Here is a 19463-nt window from a genome sequence, read left to right on the forward strand (position 1 = left end):
CGCCATAATCATCGCGCGATTTGCTTCAGGCTTAATAGCATGTAAAAGTACATTTGAAATGGAAAGTTTTACTTTTGGGGAAATTAGAAAAGGGCCAAATTGACTGTAGCTCTTTCCTTGAAACCCAATTGCAACTAATTTTTCCCAGATATGCAAAATTTTGTGATGTTTTTTTGTCATTTGGATCAAAACGCTAATTCGGATCATTGTAAAGTTTTAAATTTTTGATTTCTTAATAGTTGTCGAAACATGTGGATTTCTTTCTAGTGGTCGAAATGTTTTTTCTTTACAGAGCAAATGATTTTGCTACTGTTCAGGCATTGTTTAATTTTAATCCCATGTCTTTTATGTTGCTGTTCGAAACATATTGTCTCCAAATGTTGTTCACTCAACCATACTATAGTTGACCTCTTTTAGGGCCGGCCGCCTCCCCAATCACAGTGCGTGCCGGAAGAAGTTCACTGAGGGGTGTTCTTCAATCTTCGATTCGCCCAGAGAATGTACGCAATTAGCTTGCTTTTCCTTCACAGTTTTGAACTCTATTTGTACTGACCGTTAGATTCTTCTGGTTTTGGTTTTTTTTATTATGTTCTCGGATCATTCGCTTAGAGGGGCTTAATTGTGTACTTGTTTAACCTAATTAGCCAAAGATTGAGTTCAAACTTATAAACGTGGAAACACATCTGGTGGACGTCTTGGCTGTTGAAATTAAGTCAAATCACTGAAACGGAATGTGCTGAAAACTCGGTCATTCAATTTGGGTTGCAATAGTTCGGCACATTACTTTTAAGATACAACAAGAAGCTCAAATCAATTATGTTGCCTTCTACCTATCTGACTAATTAACGGTCTAGCTTGCTGCTCTTCAATCAGTTCAAAATCTAATTAGATTCCAGATAATTTATCAAATCTTACCAAATAAACCCTCTAATTTTTTTTCTCAAATATCCGTTATTCGGCTCTTTTCCATTCCCACTTTTCAAAGTTTCTATTTTTAAAGATATTTTACCTGTTATTATAGCTAAACGTGTGATGTTGCGGTGTAAAGTATGAAGAAAAAATCGTTTTTTGCTTCTGTTTTATTGTGATTGACATGAACTGTTTTTTTGTTTATTCAAATCAAATTAGATGACCGGCCAAAATGAAATTTGTAATTTATACTTGTATTGCGGGAAGTCGCTTTTACACATTTTCTCTATTGTTGAGGTTTGAAAAGACAATGCTCTCAGCAGATGGCTTCGTGTTTTTTTCTCATTTAGGAATGTCAGTATGCTGAATCCTTCCAGCAAGGTACAAGATTTTTCATTTTCCTCTCTCGTAAAATATTTAAGTTAAGTTTGAATTAACACTAGAGGTCAGCTTAGTGTATTATAACGAACCTTCTTTTTTCTAAACTAACTACTCGCAAATAAAAGTGTTCATTAAAAGTGTCCACTTAATTGGAAATTTCACTGCAGCATTGGAAATTGCATAGAATCTGTTTTCAGCTTTATTTGTGGCTGTGTTTTTTTGTGGCTGTGTTGTGGCTGTGCTTTTTTGTGGCTGTATTTGTGGCTGTTTATTGGCTGTGTTTAAGTGTAATTCTCTCCGTCCGTGACTGAGTGGTTAGAGTTGTTGACTTTTAATCACTAGGTTGCAAGTTCGAATCTCTAACAAGGCTGATTTTTTTTTTTACTAATTCGAGGCTTATTTCTAATTTTTAAAATTGAAATTTATAGAGCTGCTTTTTGTCGTGTTCTCGCTGGTGTTTTAGATACACATGCAATTAGCCAGCTTTATCAAATTGGAACATAATCTTATTTTCCACCTGGACAACTTTTAAAGCAGGTTCCGTGAAGCACTTCAAATGTATGCTTTGTTGTTGGTACAATTCCTCTCTTGTTCGGCTCAATGTAAACGACTACGACTCAGTTCAAATCCGACCAGAATCTGATTCTTTTTTCGAATCTAGGAAAAATCCACGCAGAAGAAAATAGTCGAACAATTGCTTGTTTGTTTATGTTTTGTTGCCACAGCACTGATATTTCTTCTGTTTAAAAACTTTTCACTATATTTAACATACATTCTGACAGATTTTTTTGTTTTTAATTTATCCATTTTTCTTATTTGAAATGTTTCTTTTTTAGTTTTCTTTTTGCTCAAAAGATTTGTTGAGCTGAAATGGTTTTAGCATAAAAAATAATAATTTAGTAGCTGAATTTTTAGTGACATCTATTGATGCATTTTTTACACTTGCGAAAACAACTTCTTATATCTGAAAGTGAAATTATAGTTACTTTATTAGTGAATTGTAGCATCTTCAAGACTGTACTGTAGAGTCTAGAATTTGAGTCTCAGTCGGACCTTTTATAATTTCGTGCATACTCAAAAATACAAGGTCCGACTGAGACTCAAATTCTAGACTCTACAGTACAGTCTTGAAGATGCTACAATTCACTAATAAAGTAACTATAATTTCACTTTCAGATATAAGAAGTTGTTTTCGCAAGTGTAAAAAACGCATCAATAGATGTCACTAAAAATTCAGCTACTAAATTATTATTTTTTATGCTAAAACCATTTCAGCTCAACAAATCTTTTGAGCAAAAAGAAAACTAAAAAAGAAACATTTCAAATAAGAAAAATGGATAAATTAAAAACAAAAAAAATCTGTCAGAATGTATGTTAAATATAGTGAAAAGTTTTTAAACAGAAGATATATCAGTGCTGTGGCAACAAAACATAAACAAACAAGCAATTGTTCGACTATTTTCTTCTGCGTGGATTTTTCCTAGATTCGAAAAAAGAATCAGATTCTGGTCGGATTTGAACTGAGTCGTAGTCTTTTACATTGAGCCGAACAAGAGAGGAATTGTACCAACAACAAAGCATACATTTGAAGTGCATACTCAAAAATACAAAACAAATTCCGGAGAAAATGAATTGCCGGATTTTCGTTAGTCTGGTGATGTTTTTCGGCTTAGTTGCCTCATTAGGTTTTTTTGTGCTGTCAGAAATTTTTGTTGCGTGGTTGCAAGTGTTTTTCTTGTATTTGTTAATTAATAAGGTTAATAGGCATGACTTGGTATATTTTCATTTTTTGTCCCATTGTTGCCTGCAATTTTTCGGCTTGTATTCTATTTTTTTTTGTTTCGCTTCAAAGGCAAAACAGGGCTGAAAGAGCGGCTGTTTGTGGCTCAAATAACGAGCTCTCAGTTTAGTGGCTACTCGCTTAAAAATTAAAGACTTGTTTGATGCCGTTTGTTCTGTTCCTTTTTTTTTAATTTTCCCATTTTTCTTCAGTTTTGATATTTTTTGTCTCACTTCTTACTCGCTAGCTTTCAATGCTGGGCTTGCTTCGTATAGCAAGTAATGCGAAGCTCTGCTTTGCCTCTGTGTGGATATTGATTTTGATCCTTTTGTGTTTGCCAAAATGGAAGGTTTCCAATTTCAATTGCTCAAAAGTTTCTACACACAAAAAATTTTCTTATTTATCTTCGAAAATTGTTTTTAAAATGTTTTCTCTCAAGTACCTGAGTATTGTAGGCTTCGTTGTCTCTCGATTTAAGTTCAAAGGTTGTTTGTTATGTGTTTTTTCTTAAGTTAATAATCATTCGAGACAGCTTGTGAAATTTTCGACGAGCAGTTACTTTTTTTTTCTTTTTTTTGTTAAGTTTTACTTTTGCGTCTCAATTTCCGTCCGTTTTTGCTTAAGGCTATTTCTGGAATTTGTTGTGTCTCTGAAACGCTTTAAAAAATTGATATACGCGGATAAAAATCGGTTAACTTTTTGAAAAGTTATTTAAAAAATCTGTTCCTCTACAAATCAGCATATCAAAAACTTAAAAGTTGAATAAAAAGGGAGTTATATGTAAGGATTTTGAATAGGAGAGGGTGTTAAGCAATTGAGCCGCTATCGTTTTGCAAAAACTATACTTAAATGTTGATTTCGAATGAGCCGCGGTTAGAGAAACATTAGTAATTAGAAAAAAAAGTAATAGTAGAAAGAAAGTAATTTTGCATCAATTGAATAAATCGTTAACGTTTTTTTTTGAAATTTTCAGCAATTGGATTATGGTGGATTTATAATTCGGTTTGGAGTCTTAAACACACATATAATTCTAAGTTGAATTCTTAGTATTTGCAAGTAATTGCATGTGGATACTTGATTTCGAAGGAAGACAAGACAATTCAAGCTTTGATGAAACAATCAAAAACCATGTTAAAAGGGGCGCATCTGGAATTTTTTTAAGTCAGTTCATCGAATAAATTGGTTTTCTATGCACTCCTAAATTACTTTAGAGACCTAAGTTTCGCGCCTTGTTTGAAAAGTTTCATGGAAAATTTAAGCCCCCCTCCGGTATTAGATCACTTCTCTAACCAATTTTTGGGTGGGTAAGCCGAAACTGTATGTCAATGTGGTATTGCTCAGGCAGAAACCATGATGTTAATGATATTTAAATGTGAATGTAATAAATTATCAGGTCAAGGTCACGCTAGATCTAACCTCAAAGCCAACCGCAGTTAGTATAGTTTCACCATGCTAGAGCGTGACTCAACAGCTAAATCTCTAAGAGAACAAATACACGTTCTGAGAAAGTAATATTTGAATTGGACTTTTAGTAAATTTGTTATTCCACAAACATCATGTATGTCATTGTGGTACTGCTCAAACAGTAACCCTGATGCAAGTGTTATTCAAATTTGAATGTAATAAATTATCAGGTCAAGGTCACGCTAGATCTATCCTCAAAGCCAACTATGAAACTTCAAAGTTTCGCTATGCTAGAGCGTGACTCAACAGCTAAATTTAATAAATTATCAGGTCAAGGTCACGCTAGATCTAACCTTAAAGCCAACTATGAAACCTCAAAGTTTCACTATGCTAGAGCGTGACTCAACAGCTAAATTTGTTAAATTATCAGGTCAAGGTCACGCTAGATCTAACCTTAAAGCCAACTATGAAACCTCAAAGTTTCACTATACTAGAGCGTGACTCAACAGCTAAATCTCTAAGAGAACAATTACACGTTCTGAGAAAGAACTATTTGAATTAGACTTTTAGTAATCTTGGTTTTCCACAAACATCAGAGTTCCTTAGAGTATTACATGACACAGCCAGTAGGATTTTTTACCCAAGATAATCGAACAGTCATGGGGATACCAGTGTTTTGGACGATTGCAAAACTAGAACCGCCCTGTCAATTAAATATTTGGCTAGAACAGTTTTTGATGGCGGTAACAGGCGATAGCAGTTAAAGAAAATGTCAACCTGGATTTACTACTGGAAGAACCAAAAGACGTTTTAGAGAAGCCTGCAGCAAGACCAGAAGCAGCGCGAAATGGAGAGGATGCGACTGCAATAGAAGCAAAAGAAAGCAGGAATAGACTAGCATTGGAAAACGTCTACAGGAAAATGAAGAAAAGCAAGCCAGAGGTCCAAAAGTTACCACACCATATATTACTTCAAAGTGCAAAACGATTAGTTTCACGCTTGTTCTTAGCATTGGGAATAGAAGGAAAAAAGACTCAAGCGAAAAAATCAGCATGTGGAAACTTCAAAGTTAACATTCAAAGATGTCATTAACACTGCGAAAATCAAAATTCATAAAAAAGGAGTGTCACGTATAAGATTTAAAAAATTCTTCAATAAAACTCAACAACAAGGAGAGGCTTTGCAAGCGTTCCGCGCAGCCTTGACTGCAGAAGCAGCCCGGTCAGAATTTGGTGCGATGGAGGATGAACTTGTAAAAGATCTATTCATGACACACTGACAGTGGAGACATTATCAACGGAGGAGGTGGTCAAATGAGCAATAATGTTCGAACACAGTTTAAAAAAAGTTTTCAGCATTTAAAAAAACCATTTCATTAGTTGCAGGTGCAGCATAATTGTCTATGAGCCCCAACTCCAAGATAAAACAAAAACTAAAATGGCGGTCAAAAACACGACTAAACAAGACTTCAGAGAGAAAGACCAAAACAAAAGAAACACTAACAATCGAAACGCGAGATACAAGGAGAAAAGAAACCATGCAGTAGATGTGGCAAACTTTTTGTAGATGGAATTTTGAAAAGTTGACCAGCAAGGGGAGAATCATGTAAAAAAATTTGAAAAGTAACCATTTTGCGAAATTATGCCGTTCACAACAGGTCAGTGAAGTGGCCGAGGAATCATCAGAGATATCACAAACAGATTGTAATCTTGTAGAGAATATCAAAGTCCGTAATGATTTCGAAATTATGACAATAAAGGATGAATGGAAAGCGATCAAGAAGATCGAAAACTACCTTCAGCGACGTATCGAAAACAAAAACAATCACACAGGGAAAGGAAAACAACGAATCGCAGTGAAAACAAGTAAACATCACAAAAATCCAAAATCAAACAAATAAAATTCCTTGAAAGCATTGATTAGGGTCGTTCAACAAAAAATGCATATAAAAGTGGATACAGACAGCCCAGTATCATTTTTAAATTGGGCGGCAGCAAAACAAATACTGGATATACCGTGTAGAACAAATTGAATACTTGCGGAGAAGTTTAACTTGCCGGCACAGTTTGTGGATTACAATAATTACCCCATCCCCATCCTAATAGCGATGAAGACAGACTTACGATCAGCTGGCCAGGAAATGAAAGAGGATAATTTATTGATTACCGAAAAGGAAAACACGATGCATATCGCGTTTGAATTTGCAAGGACGACTTGCAATATCTACAATGCAGAGGTCAGCACCCAGGGAGTCGTCCAGTTTTAAAGCGCTATTGAAGATTTGAAAACAAAATTCTTTAAAAAATTTAATGAATTATTTATCCGACAAGGCAAGTGAAAAAATCATGTAGTTTCATCAAAGTATTAAACTTTGTGTCCGATTCAAGAGAAAGGGAAAAGAATCCTCATACACGTTCAGGATAAAGTCTCATTGGAAACCACAATATTGCTAGACAAGGGTCGCATCCAAAAACTGGATAAATGCACAGGTGAAAATTTCATTGCCCAGTTGTAATCACGGTGAAAAAGGATGACTCAATAAAACTGGCATTGGACGCTAAACCAATAAATTGGCACTTATTCAAAACAAATACCGGATGCCTAAAACTGAAAAATTATCGGCTAGATGTGAGCTAGATTGTTACAAAACAACAAGAGGGAGCATTATACTTTTCGGTCTTGGACGTAAACACGCATATAGTCGATTGGAACTAGCTGCAGAAACATCTACATAATGCTACTTCATTATTGCAGGTGGAAACGCAACGGGTACTTGTAGATTCCAGACAGGCACTGGTAACAAGGTCCCATCGGCCTTGGATACAACTAGGTCAAACAAGACATCCCAATCTAGACTAACCGGGTGAGTTGACCGGTTATTATCGTACCAGTATACAGTTTTTCAAATCCCTGGCAGTGATTTTGGGATAGTTGACTGTTTGTCCAGAAAACCGAATGGGACTCCATGGCCTGAATCGATATTAGATGAGAAAGTGTAGTCACAGCCATAGTATCGTTCCATTTTAAACAGTAGGTTGAAAAAAAATTTCACTCTTTGAACGAAAACGTGTTGAATAATCTAGACGTTTCCAGCCGAACGAAAAGCAAAGAACGTCATCTCTCTGTTCCTATAGCAGCCAAAATGCTCAACACTAGACAAGGCTCAACCAAAACAAAAATTAATTTGCATCAAGACCGTGAAAACGTTATAAGTTTGTTACCGGATGGAGCAATTGACAACAAAAATCAGAAAAAGACGGTACAACGAGCAGCATAAACGAAGGAACTTGAAACAGCGACAAGAGATAGCTGAGAGAAGAAACAGAAGAGAGTTTGTCGGACCCGAAGTGGAACACACCGAATGAGAGAAGAAGAGAGCAGGGCGAAGCATCAGAGAAGGAAGAAGTAACAGAAACATTTCACCGGACGGATGAAAAAATTGGTCAGAGGGAGTAGGAGAAGCTATTCTTTTCCGGACGAGCACAAAACAGTTTCAAGGTTGTCGCTCTCCGAGTAAAAATGCTGGTATCAACCAAAGTTTACATACCGGAACATCAATTGATACCATTCTGGGGAAGAAATTGGAAATAAAAACGACAGAAGTTAGCGATCTAGAAGCAATCACGAGAGAAGCTCCCAAGTAGGATCAAAACAGATCGGAGAAAAATATCAAAGAGTCAAAGGACTTATCATCGAAGTAGACTTGACAATGAGTGAAGAGGGGAACACGAAGTTCAGCTAGTAGATCAAAATGGTCGGGTGAGCCACCTACCAAGAAACGACGCGCACAAACTGCATGAGCTGCTAGAAGAACAGGGAATACCACAGCTATCACGCTATTTTGATAATTATTTACCTGCAGGAGGATGTCAAGCTAGACAGAATGATGCGAATCACCGAACAAACAGACAGACAAGGCTTCGATATAGTGCGGCCATACGCCAACCCGCTGTGGAATCAGATGTCTGCAGTGGACGAATGTAATCTGGTGGAAAACAGAATAGCAGTTCCAGTCGCATTGAGACCAGCGACAATGAATTTTTTTAGAGGCATCCGGGACTGGATGCATGCTGAACGTGTCGAACTACTTGTGAAGGCCGCATATGCATAAAGACATAGTCAATCTGAAGCAAGAGTGCCGTAACTGTACATAAAACGGAAACATCGTTAAATATGTTATACCTAAAAACGCGTCAAAACCAATACCTCCACTATCACAACCAGGTCAGGAATTAAGATTATATTATGTCGGGCCCATAAAAAACTATTTGAAAAATTATATAACTCCTAGTAGCCATTGATCAATTTTCAAAGTTTCCATCAGTAAAAGTGACTAAATCAACAGGCGGAAAATCACCATTGAAACTCCTGCGATCGTGCATAGATACACACGGAATACCGAAATATATTAGAATTGCCCAATTCTCGGGTTTTAATGGAAAAGCTTTGAAACTATTTTGCGGGGAATCGAATAACGAACAAAAACTTTGCCCAGTGGGAAACCATAGGGGATGCAGTTTGATGGAAAGAACCATCCAAAAAATAAAAAGAAGACTTGGCGTAATGCTTTTGGATGAAAACACAAAATCGATAAAACATAGTCTCAGCACAATTCTCAAAGATGGGATAAACAGAAAACCACACAAAAGTCACCGTTCGAAGCTCAATTTGGCAGACTACTAAAAGACAATTTTGAAATAATTAGGCTTAAATTCTTGCTTAACTCTGATCGTTTAGATAAAGAGCAACTGGAACGATCCGCACTGACGGCCTCGAAACGGATAGATTAGTCACGGGAGTGCATAAAGAGTGTTAAAAAAAGAATGAGGAGCCGAACTCAACAATGAACTGATCTATTTGTGGGAAAACGGCTTCATAGAGAACAAGGAAGGCGATAGATGCTCGAGCTCAAATAAAACGATACATAGAAAGGGTGACAACATGGAAAAGCATTAAGAAGTCCATTGAAAGGGAAGTTGATGTCGGAATCGACCTCGACATTCAAAACAAACGGAGAGGCAATTTACAAAGAGAGCGTCATAGTAATTGCAAAAACAAAGCGGACTGGAGAGTACAAAGAAGGCGGGACAACAGAACCTTTAGGAAAGCACAAAAAGGACAAGCCACATTAAGTAAGTAGTAAAGGGACACCGACAGAGCCCAGAAGCAATCACTCGAGAATCGAAATCTCAGAAACCGAAGACAGCGAGGACGAAGAAGATCAAGATATCCAAATGCACTGGTAGCAGAAGAATAGAGAAGAGAGATGGGAAATAGAAAAAAAAAATTTCCAGGACAAGCGAGCGTACGTCACGTCGAAAAAGGCAAGGTCTGGGAAACTTCTCAATTTGGCACTGAAGCGAGCCATAAAGAACAATGGGAGACCAAAATCATTGAATCCGAAAACACAGGAACAAGTGGTTTTGAAGAAAACGGGGAAAAAAGTGACGACCCAAGAGGCGAGAAGAAATAATGCTGCGCGAGCAGCTAGGAAAGATACAACGAACTCTGAAGAGACAGTGTCTGAGAATAGTAAACGAGTGCCCGAAAGTTCAAATTTGAGCAAAAAACGGGATCCTGAAAAGGGTATGAGTAGCTCAAGTCTAAAGGAATTGTCGAAGAAAAATACGAAAAAGCTAAATCAAATCGACTCGAAAACGAGAGCGTAAGACATCCTGGATACGTTCCAGAATCATCACTTGTCACCAGATGAGCGGGACGCTTTGACAGATCAGCAATTACCAAGATGGGTTCAGAAGGCGGCGGAAAAAATGGCATAAGAAAAAACCCGGAGAAAGGGGATGAAAATTTGACCCGCCACCGGGGTCTTCCGACGAGTCAATGCAGGAGGAAGGCAACGTCAGAAGGAGTGCACGGCCAACAAATAGGAACAAAGAACCATGAAAATCGGGGACCCAGTGAAACATTCCGTTAAGGAAGTTTCCACAGAATCAGATATACTGGAGAAGCATGGAAGCCAATTAAAGGAGGCACTAACCAACTATAGGATGAATTTGGTCAATTTCTAGCACAGAGACGATCGATCAATCAGGTCAAGATTAATTTTATTTGAGCTGCTTTCATTTCGAAAGAAGTTTTGACACAGGACTCGAGAACCGGATATAAGCTGGAGCCCAAGATAGCCAATAGGGATTGAAATGAACCAAGTTGAAAACTCACCAAACTAATTGGCAAGTGACATAAAAACTGAGATAAGACTCCAATTTTTTGTTATATCATTTTATCTACTATCAGTGTTAAAAGTTTCACGTAATAAGGGGAGAGTGGTACTGCTCAGGCAGTAACCTTGATGCTAATGTTGCTTAAGTATGAATTTATTATATTATCAGGTCAGGGTCAAGCTTGATCTAACCTTACTGCCATTCGTTATTCGCAAAGCTTCACTATGCTAGGGCATGACTCAGCAACTAAATCTCTAAGAGAAGAAATACACGCTCTGAGAAATATTTGAATTAAACATTTAGTAGACTTGTTATTCTACAAACCTCAGGGCTCCTTAGAGTATCACAGTCGTAAAAAAGGGAAGGGGGACTTTGGTATAAAATCCATTACTGGCTGATCATCCTCAAAACTTTCTAAAGGCGCTTTCTGTGCCAATCAATACTAGTTTTGAAGGAGAGTGCGCGCCGAAAAATGCAATTTTTTTGGTCAAAATTTTCTAAAAAGTGCTCAAAAAAGGGCATTTGTGATTTTCTGCCAAAAGTTTGCCTGCGGTGTACAACCTTTTGTCAAAACACGTTATTCATACTGTTCTGGGAGCGCTCGGAAAATCAATTTGGTCGACCTAAATAAAATTGACAAAATAAACACCCCCTCACTCGAGAAAATCCTAGATCCGCCCTTGGAAGGTTTTTACCAAAAACATTGTTTTTTAGGCAGGCGCTCCTCCTCACATTTAAAATATTTTGGCCTTAAGAAAAGTTTTAGGGTCGTTTAACCAAAATGGATGTCTTAAAATACTTCCAAGCGGGGAACCATTCGTTGCCAGGGGTCAAATCCTTGAGGCAGAAAAGGCATCCGCATCCCCCACACATCCCCACTTAAACCGCTAATGGTTGTATGTGCCGATGGATCAAATACGGACGGATACATGCTTTTCTTATGGTTCCATACGGATGAATGGTTCAAATTCGGATGTATGATTTTTTTTCACTAATTTGTTTCGACTTCTTTCAAGAGGTGCCAAATAATCAGTCCCAACCGGAGCCAAAGCTCATTCTTGTTGCCCGTTTGTATTCGGCCTCTGCTAGAGGCGGTTTATAACTTGACGCTTTAAACAGTTTAAATATCCTGCCTTCGAAATCTTCCAATTTTTGGTCTGAATTTGTTTGTGTGTATTTAGCTGTATAAAACGCCATGTATACAGTTGTCTTTAAAGGCTTCCAAAAACCTTTTTCTTTTAATCCTTGAACCAATTCGAATTTTTTGTCCAAGATTTTTTGATTCGTGATATTGAATGATTGGTGACATATCCTATTTTTATAGTGACTCCCAAATATACTTTTATTGCGATTTAATTAAACTATACATAAGGAGTTATTGAAGCTTCTTACGTATACGGTAACAAACAGTTTTAAAAAATTTAAAAAAAAACGTTTGCTTCACAAAAATCGTTGATCCGAAACTTCCGCCTAAATGCGCAGTAACAGGCCATTGGTGTTTTGTTTTTGTTTTGCATTATAATTTCTGTATATTTTGCAAATTTATTTGCAAAACTTTCCACAGTTTTTGCTGTACTCACGACCTACTCGAAATCTAAACCTAATCATTTCTATAAAAAATACGGGTTTAAGGATACCCCCTCTCCATTCCATTCACGTGTTCTCAATCACCCTCCCTCCGCCGCGATTACTACTCACCATGACCCCCTTTCCCTGTTTACCCTCCTCCTAACCGTCTCCCCACCACGAACCCTTCCCCCTTAATATCCCCTCATAAGGGTTGTGAGGGGTTAAAGCGCGGCGAGAGGGTTGTAAAGGTGGGGGGGGGGGTGTAAGTAAACGAGAGGCATTGATGCAAACAAGGAGTTGTAAACCGATGATGTAAGCATGGAAGAAGGTGGGTGGGAGGGGAGAAGGGGCGTTGCAAACGGGGGGAAGTTTTGAGATGTAGTGGGTGTTGTGGTGTGAACATGGAATTGGGCGTGAACAGGGGGTGGTGTAGAGGGGGGGGGGGGTGGTCAACAAGTAGGTGTAAGCGGCGCGGAGAGACGTAAACTGAATCAGGGAGAGTAAACAATGATCAGTAAAAACTGAGAAAACAAAAAGCTTACGATAAGCTAAAAACAATTGTTTAGACCAAAAAGTATACTCAATTTTTTAAAGTATACTCAAAACTAAACAGTTGTTTTTGTTTTCTCAGTTTTTACTGATCATTGTTTACTCTCCCTGATTCAATTGATGTCTCTCCACACCGCTTACACCTCATCGCTGAAACCCTCCAAAAATAGAAAAATTGATTTTAATCCATTATGTAATTGATTACACCAGATTGAAATGGGTTTTATTGAAATTTATAAAGATTCACATTGAAAATCCAAAATAATTGAGTATTATTAATGAAACTCCAGTGCGGGTCGTCACGAGGGGTGGGTTGCCATTGAGCAAAACGTGACCTATAAGAATTCGAAAAAGGGTTATTCAGTCGAAGTATATTCATTAAGTGTTTCCTCATTTGAAGTAAGACGATAACTTTTTTGAACTTTTGATTATCAGGGCTTTATTGAGGGCATGCCTTTGAATTGAACCGTAGTGGAGCGAGTGAGTGAGTTTAAAGTGAATTGCAATTCAACGAGTGGAGTGTTTCTAATTCTATTATTGTTAACTGAAAGCGACTTCTGAAGAGTGCAAATCTCTTTGAAGGAACCCCCTTATGTTCGGAAATTAGAGTGAACAAAAGAAAAGGCGAATACTATTTGAAAATCTAAGGAGTCGTAAGTCCGACCAATCATGTGCAAACTAGATTTTACCTGAGCCTTTCATGCGTCTAATTTCCTTTTAAGTACCTCCGTCTAATTTGCTTATCGTCTAATTTCTCAACCCCCATCCTAAACACTCAGTTGTAATTATAGTGGCTGTTGTTACAACTCATTTGACCAGAAAATTTCAGTTTACTCATTGTCTCAGCCCTTTTATCGTATTTGCCGCCGTAAATTTTCTTTCTTTATTGCTCCGCCTTTCAAAGAAATGAGGAATTTTTTTTGTCTAATTCTGAATCTTTTTTGTGCATTGATCCTAATAACAATTTTTGAAGAATATCAAAGAGTGTAAACATATTAAAAAGTGTAAACATAGGGGGTTAAATATCGTGAGGTTAAAAAGTGGGACACCGGTTCTTATAATACCATTTTTCTTAATCACCTTGAAGATATCAGTGACCCATCCAAAGATTAAAAATTCCATCTGCGACTTTTAAAAATGTAACACCAGCGGTTGCATCAGGAAATACATTTTCAAATGGACGAGTAGAAATGTAGTATTGAAATGTAGTGTTCAAATTTTAAAAAATGTAGCATTGAACATTTGCATCGCAAATAAGTTTTTCTTGGGTCCAAGATTTTCATTACGGGAGTAAATTTATGCTAACAATCATTTTCACATTGATTAATGATTTTTTCACCTATTACCTGTCACACATATTCTGACCGAAACTCTTTCGATGAAAAATTTGCATTTTACAAAAAACCATAGACCAATTAGTATTTAAGCCATCCTTCGAGTACAGAGTTAAGATTGCTTTCAGCCTGTGTCAATCATTCTGAAGTGACGTGTAACGACATAGACTCGCCACCACACAGTTTCCAATAAGTTGTTTCAGTAAGATTATAGGAGTTGTAAGATTATGCAGTATTCTTATCTTCCTAACGACTACATGCAGATGGTCTTTATTTCGGCCTGGCGGTCATTATTGGTTAATGGATATTGGATATACCTGAAAATATGAAATATTTTAGTGTCAAAAACGTGATTTGGAAAAATTCAAATGGTTTTCACTTTAACTTGAAAATATTGGGAACTTCTGAGAAGTTTTCAGCTGCTTTTACTACGGGTATAAAAAATTGAGGATTAAGACCTCTTAGTTGTTATAAGTTTCAGAATATCAGGCTCTAATTTTTAAGATTATTTCAATCTGAAATTTTAAGGTTATTTCAATCATGGACTAATTCGGTAAAAGGTAGATTGGCGAGCGCATATTTTTATCGGGTAGATCGATACTTAAGTTGAAGCCGCATATGATGCATGATAAACATTTTACTCAGCATGATAGCGTTTTCCCCGCAAAATCAAGTACTACAATAATCTTCGGTTGATTACAATTGCGAAGCGAGTGTATAAGTATTAGCCTTCTATTTTTCCAAGCTAAGTCTCAAATATTGGTGCCACGTTCGGGGCACTTTTACAGCTTTTTCTTTTCATGTGATTTGAAATTCGAATGGTAAAAAATTAACACAGTTGTTGCATTTTAAATCATCAAATGAACCGAAAGAAGCGATTTATTTCAAACAACATATAAGTAATAAAAACTCGATTTCAGAAGTTTTCTAGTTCAATAGATTTCGCATTTTTTTGAAATGCATAATTTTTACATAAAATGGCTTTGTGCTTTGGGATTTGTTACATGCAAAGCTAATGTGTCAGTTTTTTGTAATCCAAAGTTTCACTTGCAAAATTGAGTCACTTGCTGCCACTTTGGCTGAATCACTTGACAATTTATTAGCATGTGTAGCTGCGTTATTCTTGACTAGTGTTTGTCAGTTCTTAAGCTTGCGTGGCTTATTGGATATTGCGTGAGACTCAAAATCCTTTGATTGCAAAAGGTCTCAGATTCCATTCCTACAGGAAGCCCAGATGTTGCTAGTTCGAGGTTTATTTCCACTTTTTCTTATTTCACTTGATAAAGCTGCTTTTTGGTCGTGTTCTCGCAATTGTTTACTAAGTGTAGCTTTGCATCTGTGTAATTTATATTATAGCCCATTCAGTCGGAATTCTATCTAGAACGAAAAATTTCAAAAAAGTAAAAAGTTCAGAAAACATTGGGCAAACCAAAAAAGCAAAGAGCGGTTAACTAGGCTCTGAAATTTTTTTGGCCTTATGGTAACTGAAATTTATAGAAAGAAAAACTAGTTATTGAAGCTCCAGCCAACGCTTCGCGAAATGTTTTTGAAACTTGCTTTTTGTTCTGACTTTCGTAACGAAAGTAACGGAATATTTGTGCTCGGGGTGGGTTTTTTTTCTTCAGACAATTTTCGACTTTTTAACTAGCCATTTTTGAAGGAATTGTTTTAAATCATTCGAAAGGTATTGTTGTCCTGAGCTCAAATTTGAAAAGATGTTTCATCTGTGATCATTTTTCGTAAAGTTACGGGGGTTTGAAGATTGGCATTTTGGCCAATTTGGGACAATTAAAGCGCAATATATTTCACGCTATTAGCGCGTGAGCGGAGATTTAATCCGTCTTATAAATCGTTTCAAACTGGTTCAAGGAAGCTTATATGCCATAATTGATTTGTTAATAGGAGCAAAATCTATCACTTTGTACTTAATATGACGCGTGGGGGGATGTTTTCGCAAAAAATCTCAATTTTTTCAAATTTTTTTTTTAACTTTATTTTATTACATTTAAATTTTTCATGTTATTACTGCTCCATAGACCTTAAAAGGCAGTCGGAACATTCAGGGCTTCGCCCTGATGCGAGCAGTTTTATTTATTCATTTTGCCGCCAAGATAGCTGTCTCCAAAACGTCAATGCCAGAGTTTCTAAGCTTACTTTCATTCGCTTTCCCACGGCATAATATTTAAAAAGATTAGTTTATTGTAATTGTTCTTCATCGGAAGTTACTGTTTTTACAATTTTCTGTGCTATTTGCGCCACGCCTGACTATATTTGTTTACAATTCAATTTCGACCCATTTAAAAAGACAAAACTGGCAGACTGAATTGAAAGCAATTTTTTGGTAACTAAACTCGTTATTTTGCCTTGTTCGTTTCAACAATAAGAGGTGCTGACGTGAAATAACATAATTAAGACGTGTTGGTGTAAGAATCTGGTGCTGTTGCTGGTACTAAATGTTCTAATGCATTTTGTATTATACCTGCCGCGGAAAAATAGACATCCAATTTTCCTTACGATGATGGCGGGCAATACGTCAGGAATCTCGGTAATAAGCGGTCCGGATATAATTTGTGAATTATGTATCAAAGTATGATTAAATATATGGATTAAATACCATTAGCTCCTAAAAAGTAAACTGTAATATACCTTTGACTTTGAAACAGTGTTCAATCCTGCAATTCAATTTTTTCTAATAGAGGAGACATCCATTTTCCTTTATCACTTCACTATTTTTTGCTAGCTTCAATTAAGATATAAATTTCCCTCTTTTTTTCCGTTTCAAATCGGCCAATCACTGCTTTTTGCCAATATTTTGAAGCTTTTCTCTTTTTTAAATCCTTTGTAATACTTCCCTTTAGTAATTTCTGGTATTCAGTTTTCGTGGTGGTGACAGTTTTTTGATCCAGCATTAGGAATTCAAAAGATTTAATAAATTGTGGATTTAACTTACCAGCTTTAACGTTCTTCAGTATTTGATGAAATTAGCTTTTGTGGATTCGGTGATTAAAAATTTTGAAAAAATGCACCATTTTGCTAGAGTAAATACTATGACGTAAATGAGATAATTTATGGGCTGAGTATGGAACACTTATTTGCGTGATTGTCACTTATCAAAGTTTACTTATCAGAAAAACAGAGTTCAAATTATTTCTATTTCAATAATTAAAAGCATATATAGTGCTTATGCTAAAACGACCGTTACTTTACCTAGCGTCACTTACATTGAAGTTATTCTTCATATTCAGACAGAGTAAACAGAAAGCCTTGGCCGCAGTTACAATCTAATTATTGGCTTACCACACTTTCTGGCTTTTGCAATAAAAATTGTTTGACATTTTTGTGGCTCCAAAAAGAAACCATTTGTCTTTTTATTACTTGTCATTTATTATTTATTTTGCGTCTCTTTGTAATTAGTTTACCAGTTTGTAATGTCTGGCGTTCATTATAACTCGGCCAATACGTCACACGACTGTATTAAGAATACAACAAGCCCATCCAATCCCCTCAGTTTGGCGTTCCCTGAATGTCAAGGTCACGGCAATGACGTAATCAATAACTTGACCTCAGTTGACCTTAATGATGAGCTGAGTCTGTTGTGGCTGAAGATTGTGAGTGTTTGCTTGTTGATTCTGATGACTCTGGTTGGCAACATGTTGGTTGTTGTGGCCATCTGTTCCTCTCAGAACTTGAGATCCAGTGTGACCAACTTATTTGTTGGTAAGTACAACTTATTGTTCTAAAAGCAAATAATGTCTCCGTGTTATGGGGAAGACCGTTGAACTAAAATGTGTTTTTTTGTTTTTCCGAAAAATTTAGGCACTACAAAACTGCGTGGGCACTACTAAATGGTATTAGATCGAGTGATATATCATGCTGAAGCACTTATAGTCCAGCTCCAATCGTTGCTGGAAAAATTGCAGAAAATTACTGAGGTGTAGTTGGGTTATTTCAGGCTAAAAAAATTGCCTAATATTTAATGTTTGTATCAATTTTCGATGACAGTGAGATGTTTCTAAAAATAAAAATGAATACAAATTCTATTTAAATTTGACAATCCTAAACTTATTGTAACCGAAAACGTAACCGAAAACTAATGCAGTTTAATACTTTCGCAGTTGTAACATTCATGGATCTGCTCTGAACAATCTTGTAGTATTAAGCCTTCGTGTGCCATTTTGATCAAAAAAATATTCCAAAATCGAACTATCCCGAAAACAAAACCTGAACAGACTTTTAAAACAGTCCAAAATTGAGTTCAATAACATAATTGACCCGGGTTTTGAAGAAAAAAATGGCCAAAACTTGAGCTCGGTGTGGCTTTTCGGACAGACAATTTTCGTTTTTGTTAATCCTGCGTTCAGTTTTCATTTTTTTCGTCCTGCGCTCAAAATTACACTACGAGGCCGAACAGTGCACTTAATAAGCGCACCATTTTGATGTCTAAAAGTCAATGAAGTCAAAAGACAATTTTTTATACATGTTCCAAAAAAACGTATTCCATTTTTAAAATTTTCCGTGGATTCCGCGTATTAATACCTGTAACGTAAATTTTGTTTTGTCGCGGATATAATAAGTTGTTCTGGATTCCGCAATTGTAATCAGATTCCGCAAAATAAAAGCGGTATCCTCAAATGTATGTGAAATGCGCAAAATTTGTGAGGGGGACCCGCAAATGTAAGTGGATTCAGGAAATTGTTGGCCGTTTCCGCTTTTTTGTTTTTGAAACTGAATTTAACCAGTTCTTGCGTAAAAAAAATTGAAAGCTGGAGCTAGAATTTTTATCTAGCAAATGCGGAACTTGAAATAAGGATTTATTTTTGTCAGCGGAGTTCACGACCAAATCTTGAAGCATTGGTTAACAAAATAGAGGTTGCACCCTTTAGTGTTTGGGATATAAATGTCTCAGCTTACAATTTGCGGTTTCCGCCTCTATTTGGTGGTTTTTTTCTTCAGACAAGTTTCGACTTTTAAACTAGCCAATTTAGGACAATTAACGCGCGATATAGTTCGCGCTATTAACGCGTAAGCGGAGATTTAATCCGTCATAGATATTGTTCCAGATTGGTTGAAGGAAGCTTATTTGCCATAATTGATTTAACAGAAAGAGCGAAATTTATCTCTTTATACTTAACATGGCGTGTGGCGGGATGACTTTCACAAAAAATCTCAAATTAGAAAAAAATTATAACATTTAGTTTTTCAATCTTATTACTGCTCCACAGACCGCTCTATAAATTGAGGCATGTTATTTGATAACTTTCTTTTGTTCTAAATGACTGATACTGCTAATGCGTCATAATTGGCGTGCGTCACTTAAAAAATTTTGTTGACTCAAAGTTTTACTGAATCAGTTTT

The 19463-nt window shown here is 36.5% G+C and overlaps 1 protein-coding gene across 2 annotated transcripts in view; it reads left to right on the forward strand.

Moving 5' to 3' along the window:
* The first annotated feature begins 449 nt into the window (after window positions 1-449).
* The window catches only part of LOC134842626 (D(1) dopamine receptor-like), a 57857-nt gene continuing 38843 nt past the window's right edge, over window positions 450-19463 (forward strand). The window contains exons 1-2 of one of the 2 annotated variants that reach the window (XM_063859052.1): window positions 450-500; window positions 17094-17825. In XM_063859052.1, coding sequence (XP_063715122.1) covers window positions 17537-17825 — 289 coding nt within the window. In that variant the 5' untranslated portion in view covers window positions 450-500; window positions 17094-17536. Of the gene's footprint in view, window positions 501-16896; window positions 17826-19463 lie in introns of those variants that run through there. The other variant, XM_063859051.1, reaches the window with a different exon arrangement.

The sequence above is a fragment of the Symsagittifera roscoffensis genome, chromosome 3 (assembly GCF_963678635.1).
Source record: "Symsagittifera roscoffensis chromosome 3, txSymRosc1.1, whole genome shotgun sequence".
NCBI classification, from domain to species: domain Eukaryota; kingdom Metazoa; phylum Xenacoelomorpha; order Acoela; family Convolutidae; genus Symsagittifera; species Symsagittifera roscoffensis.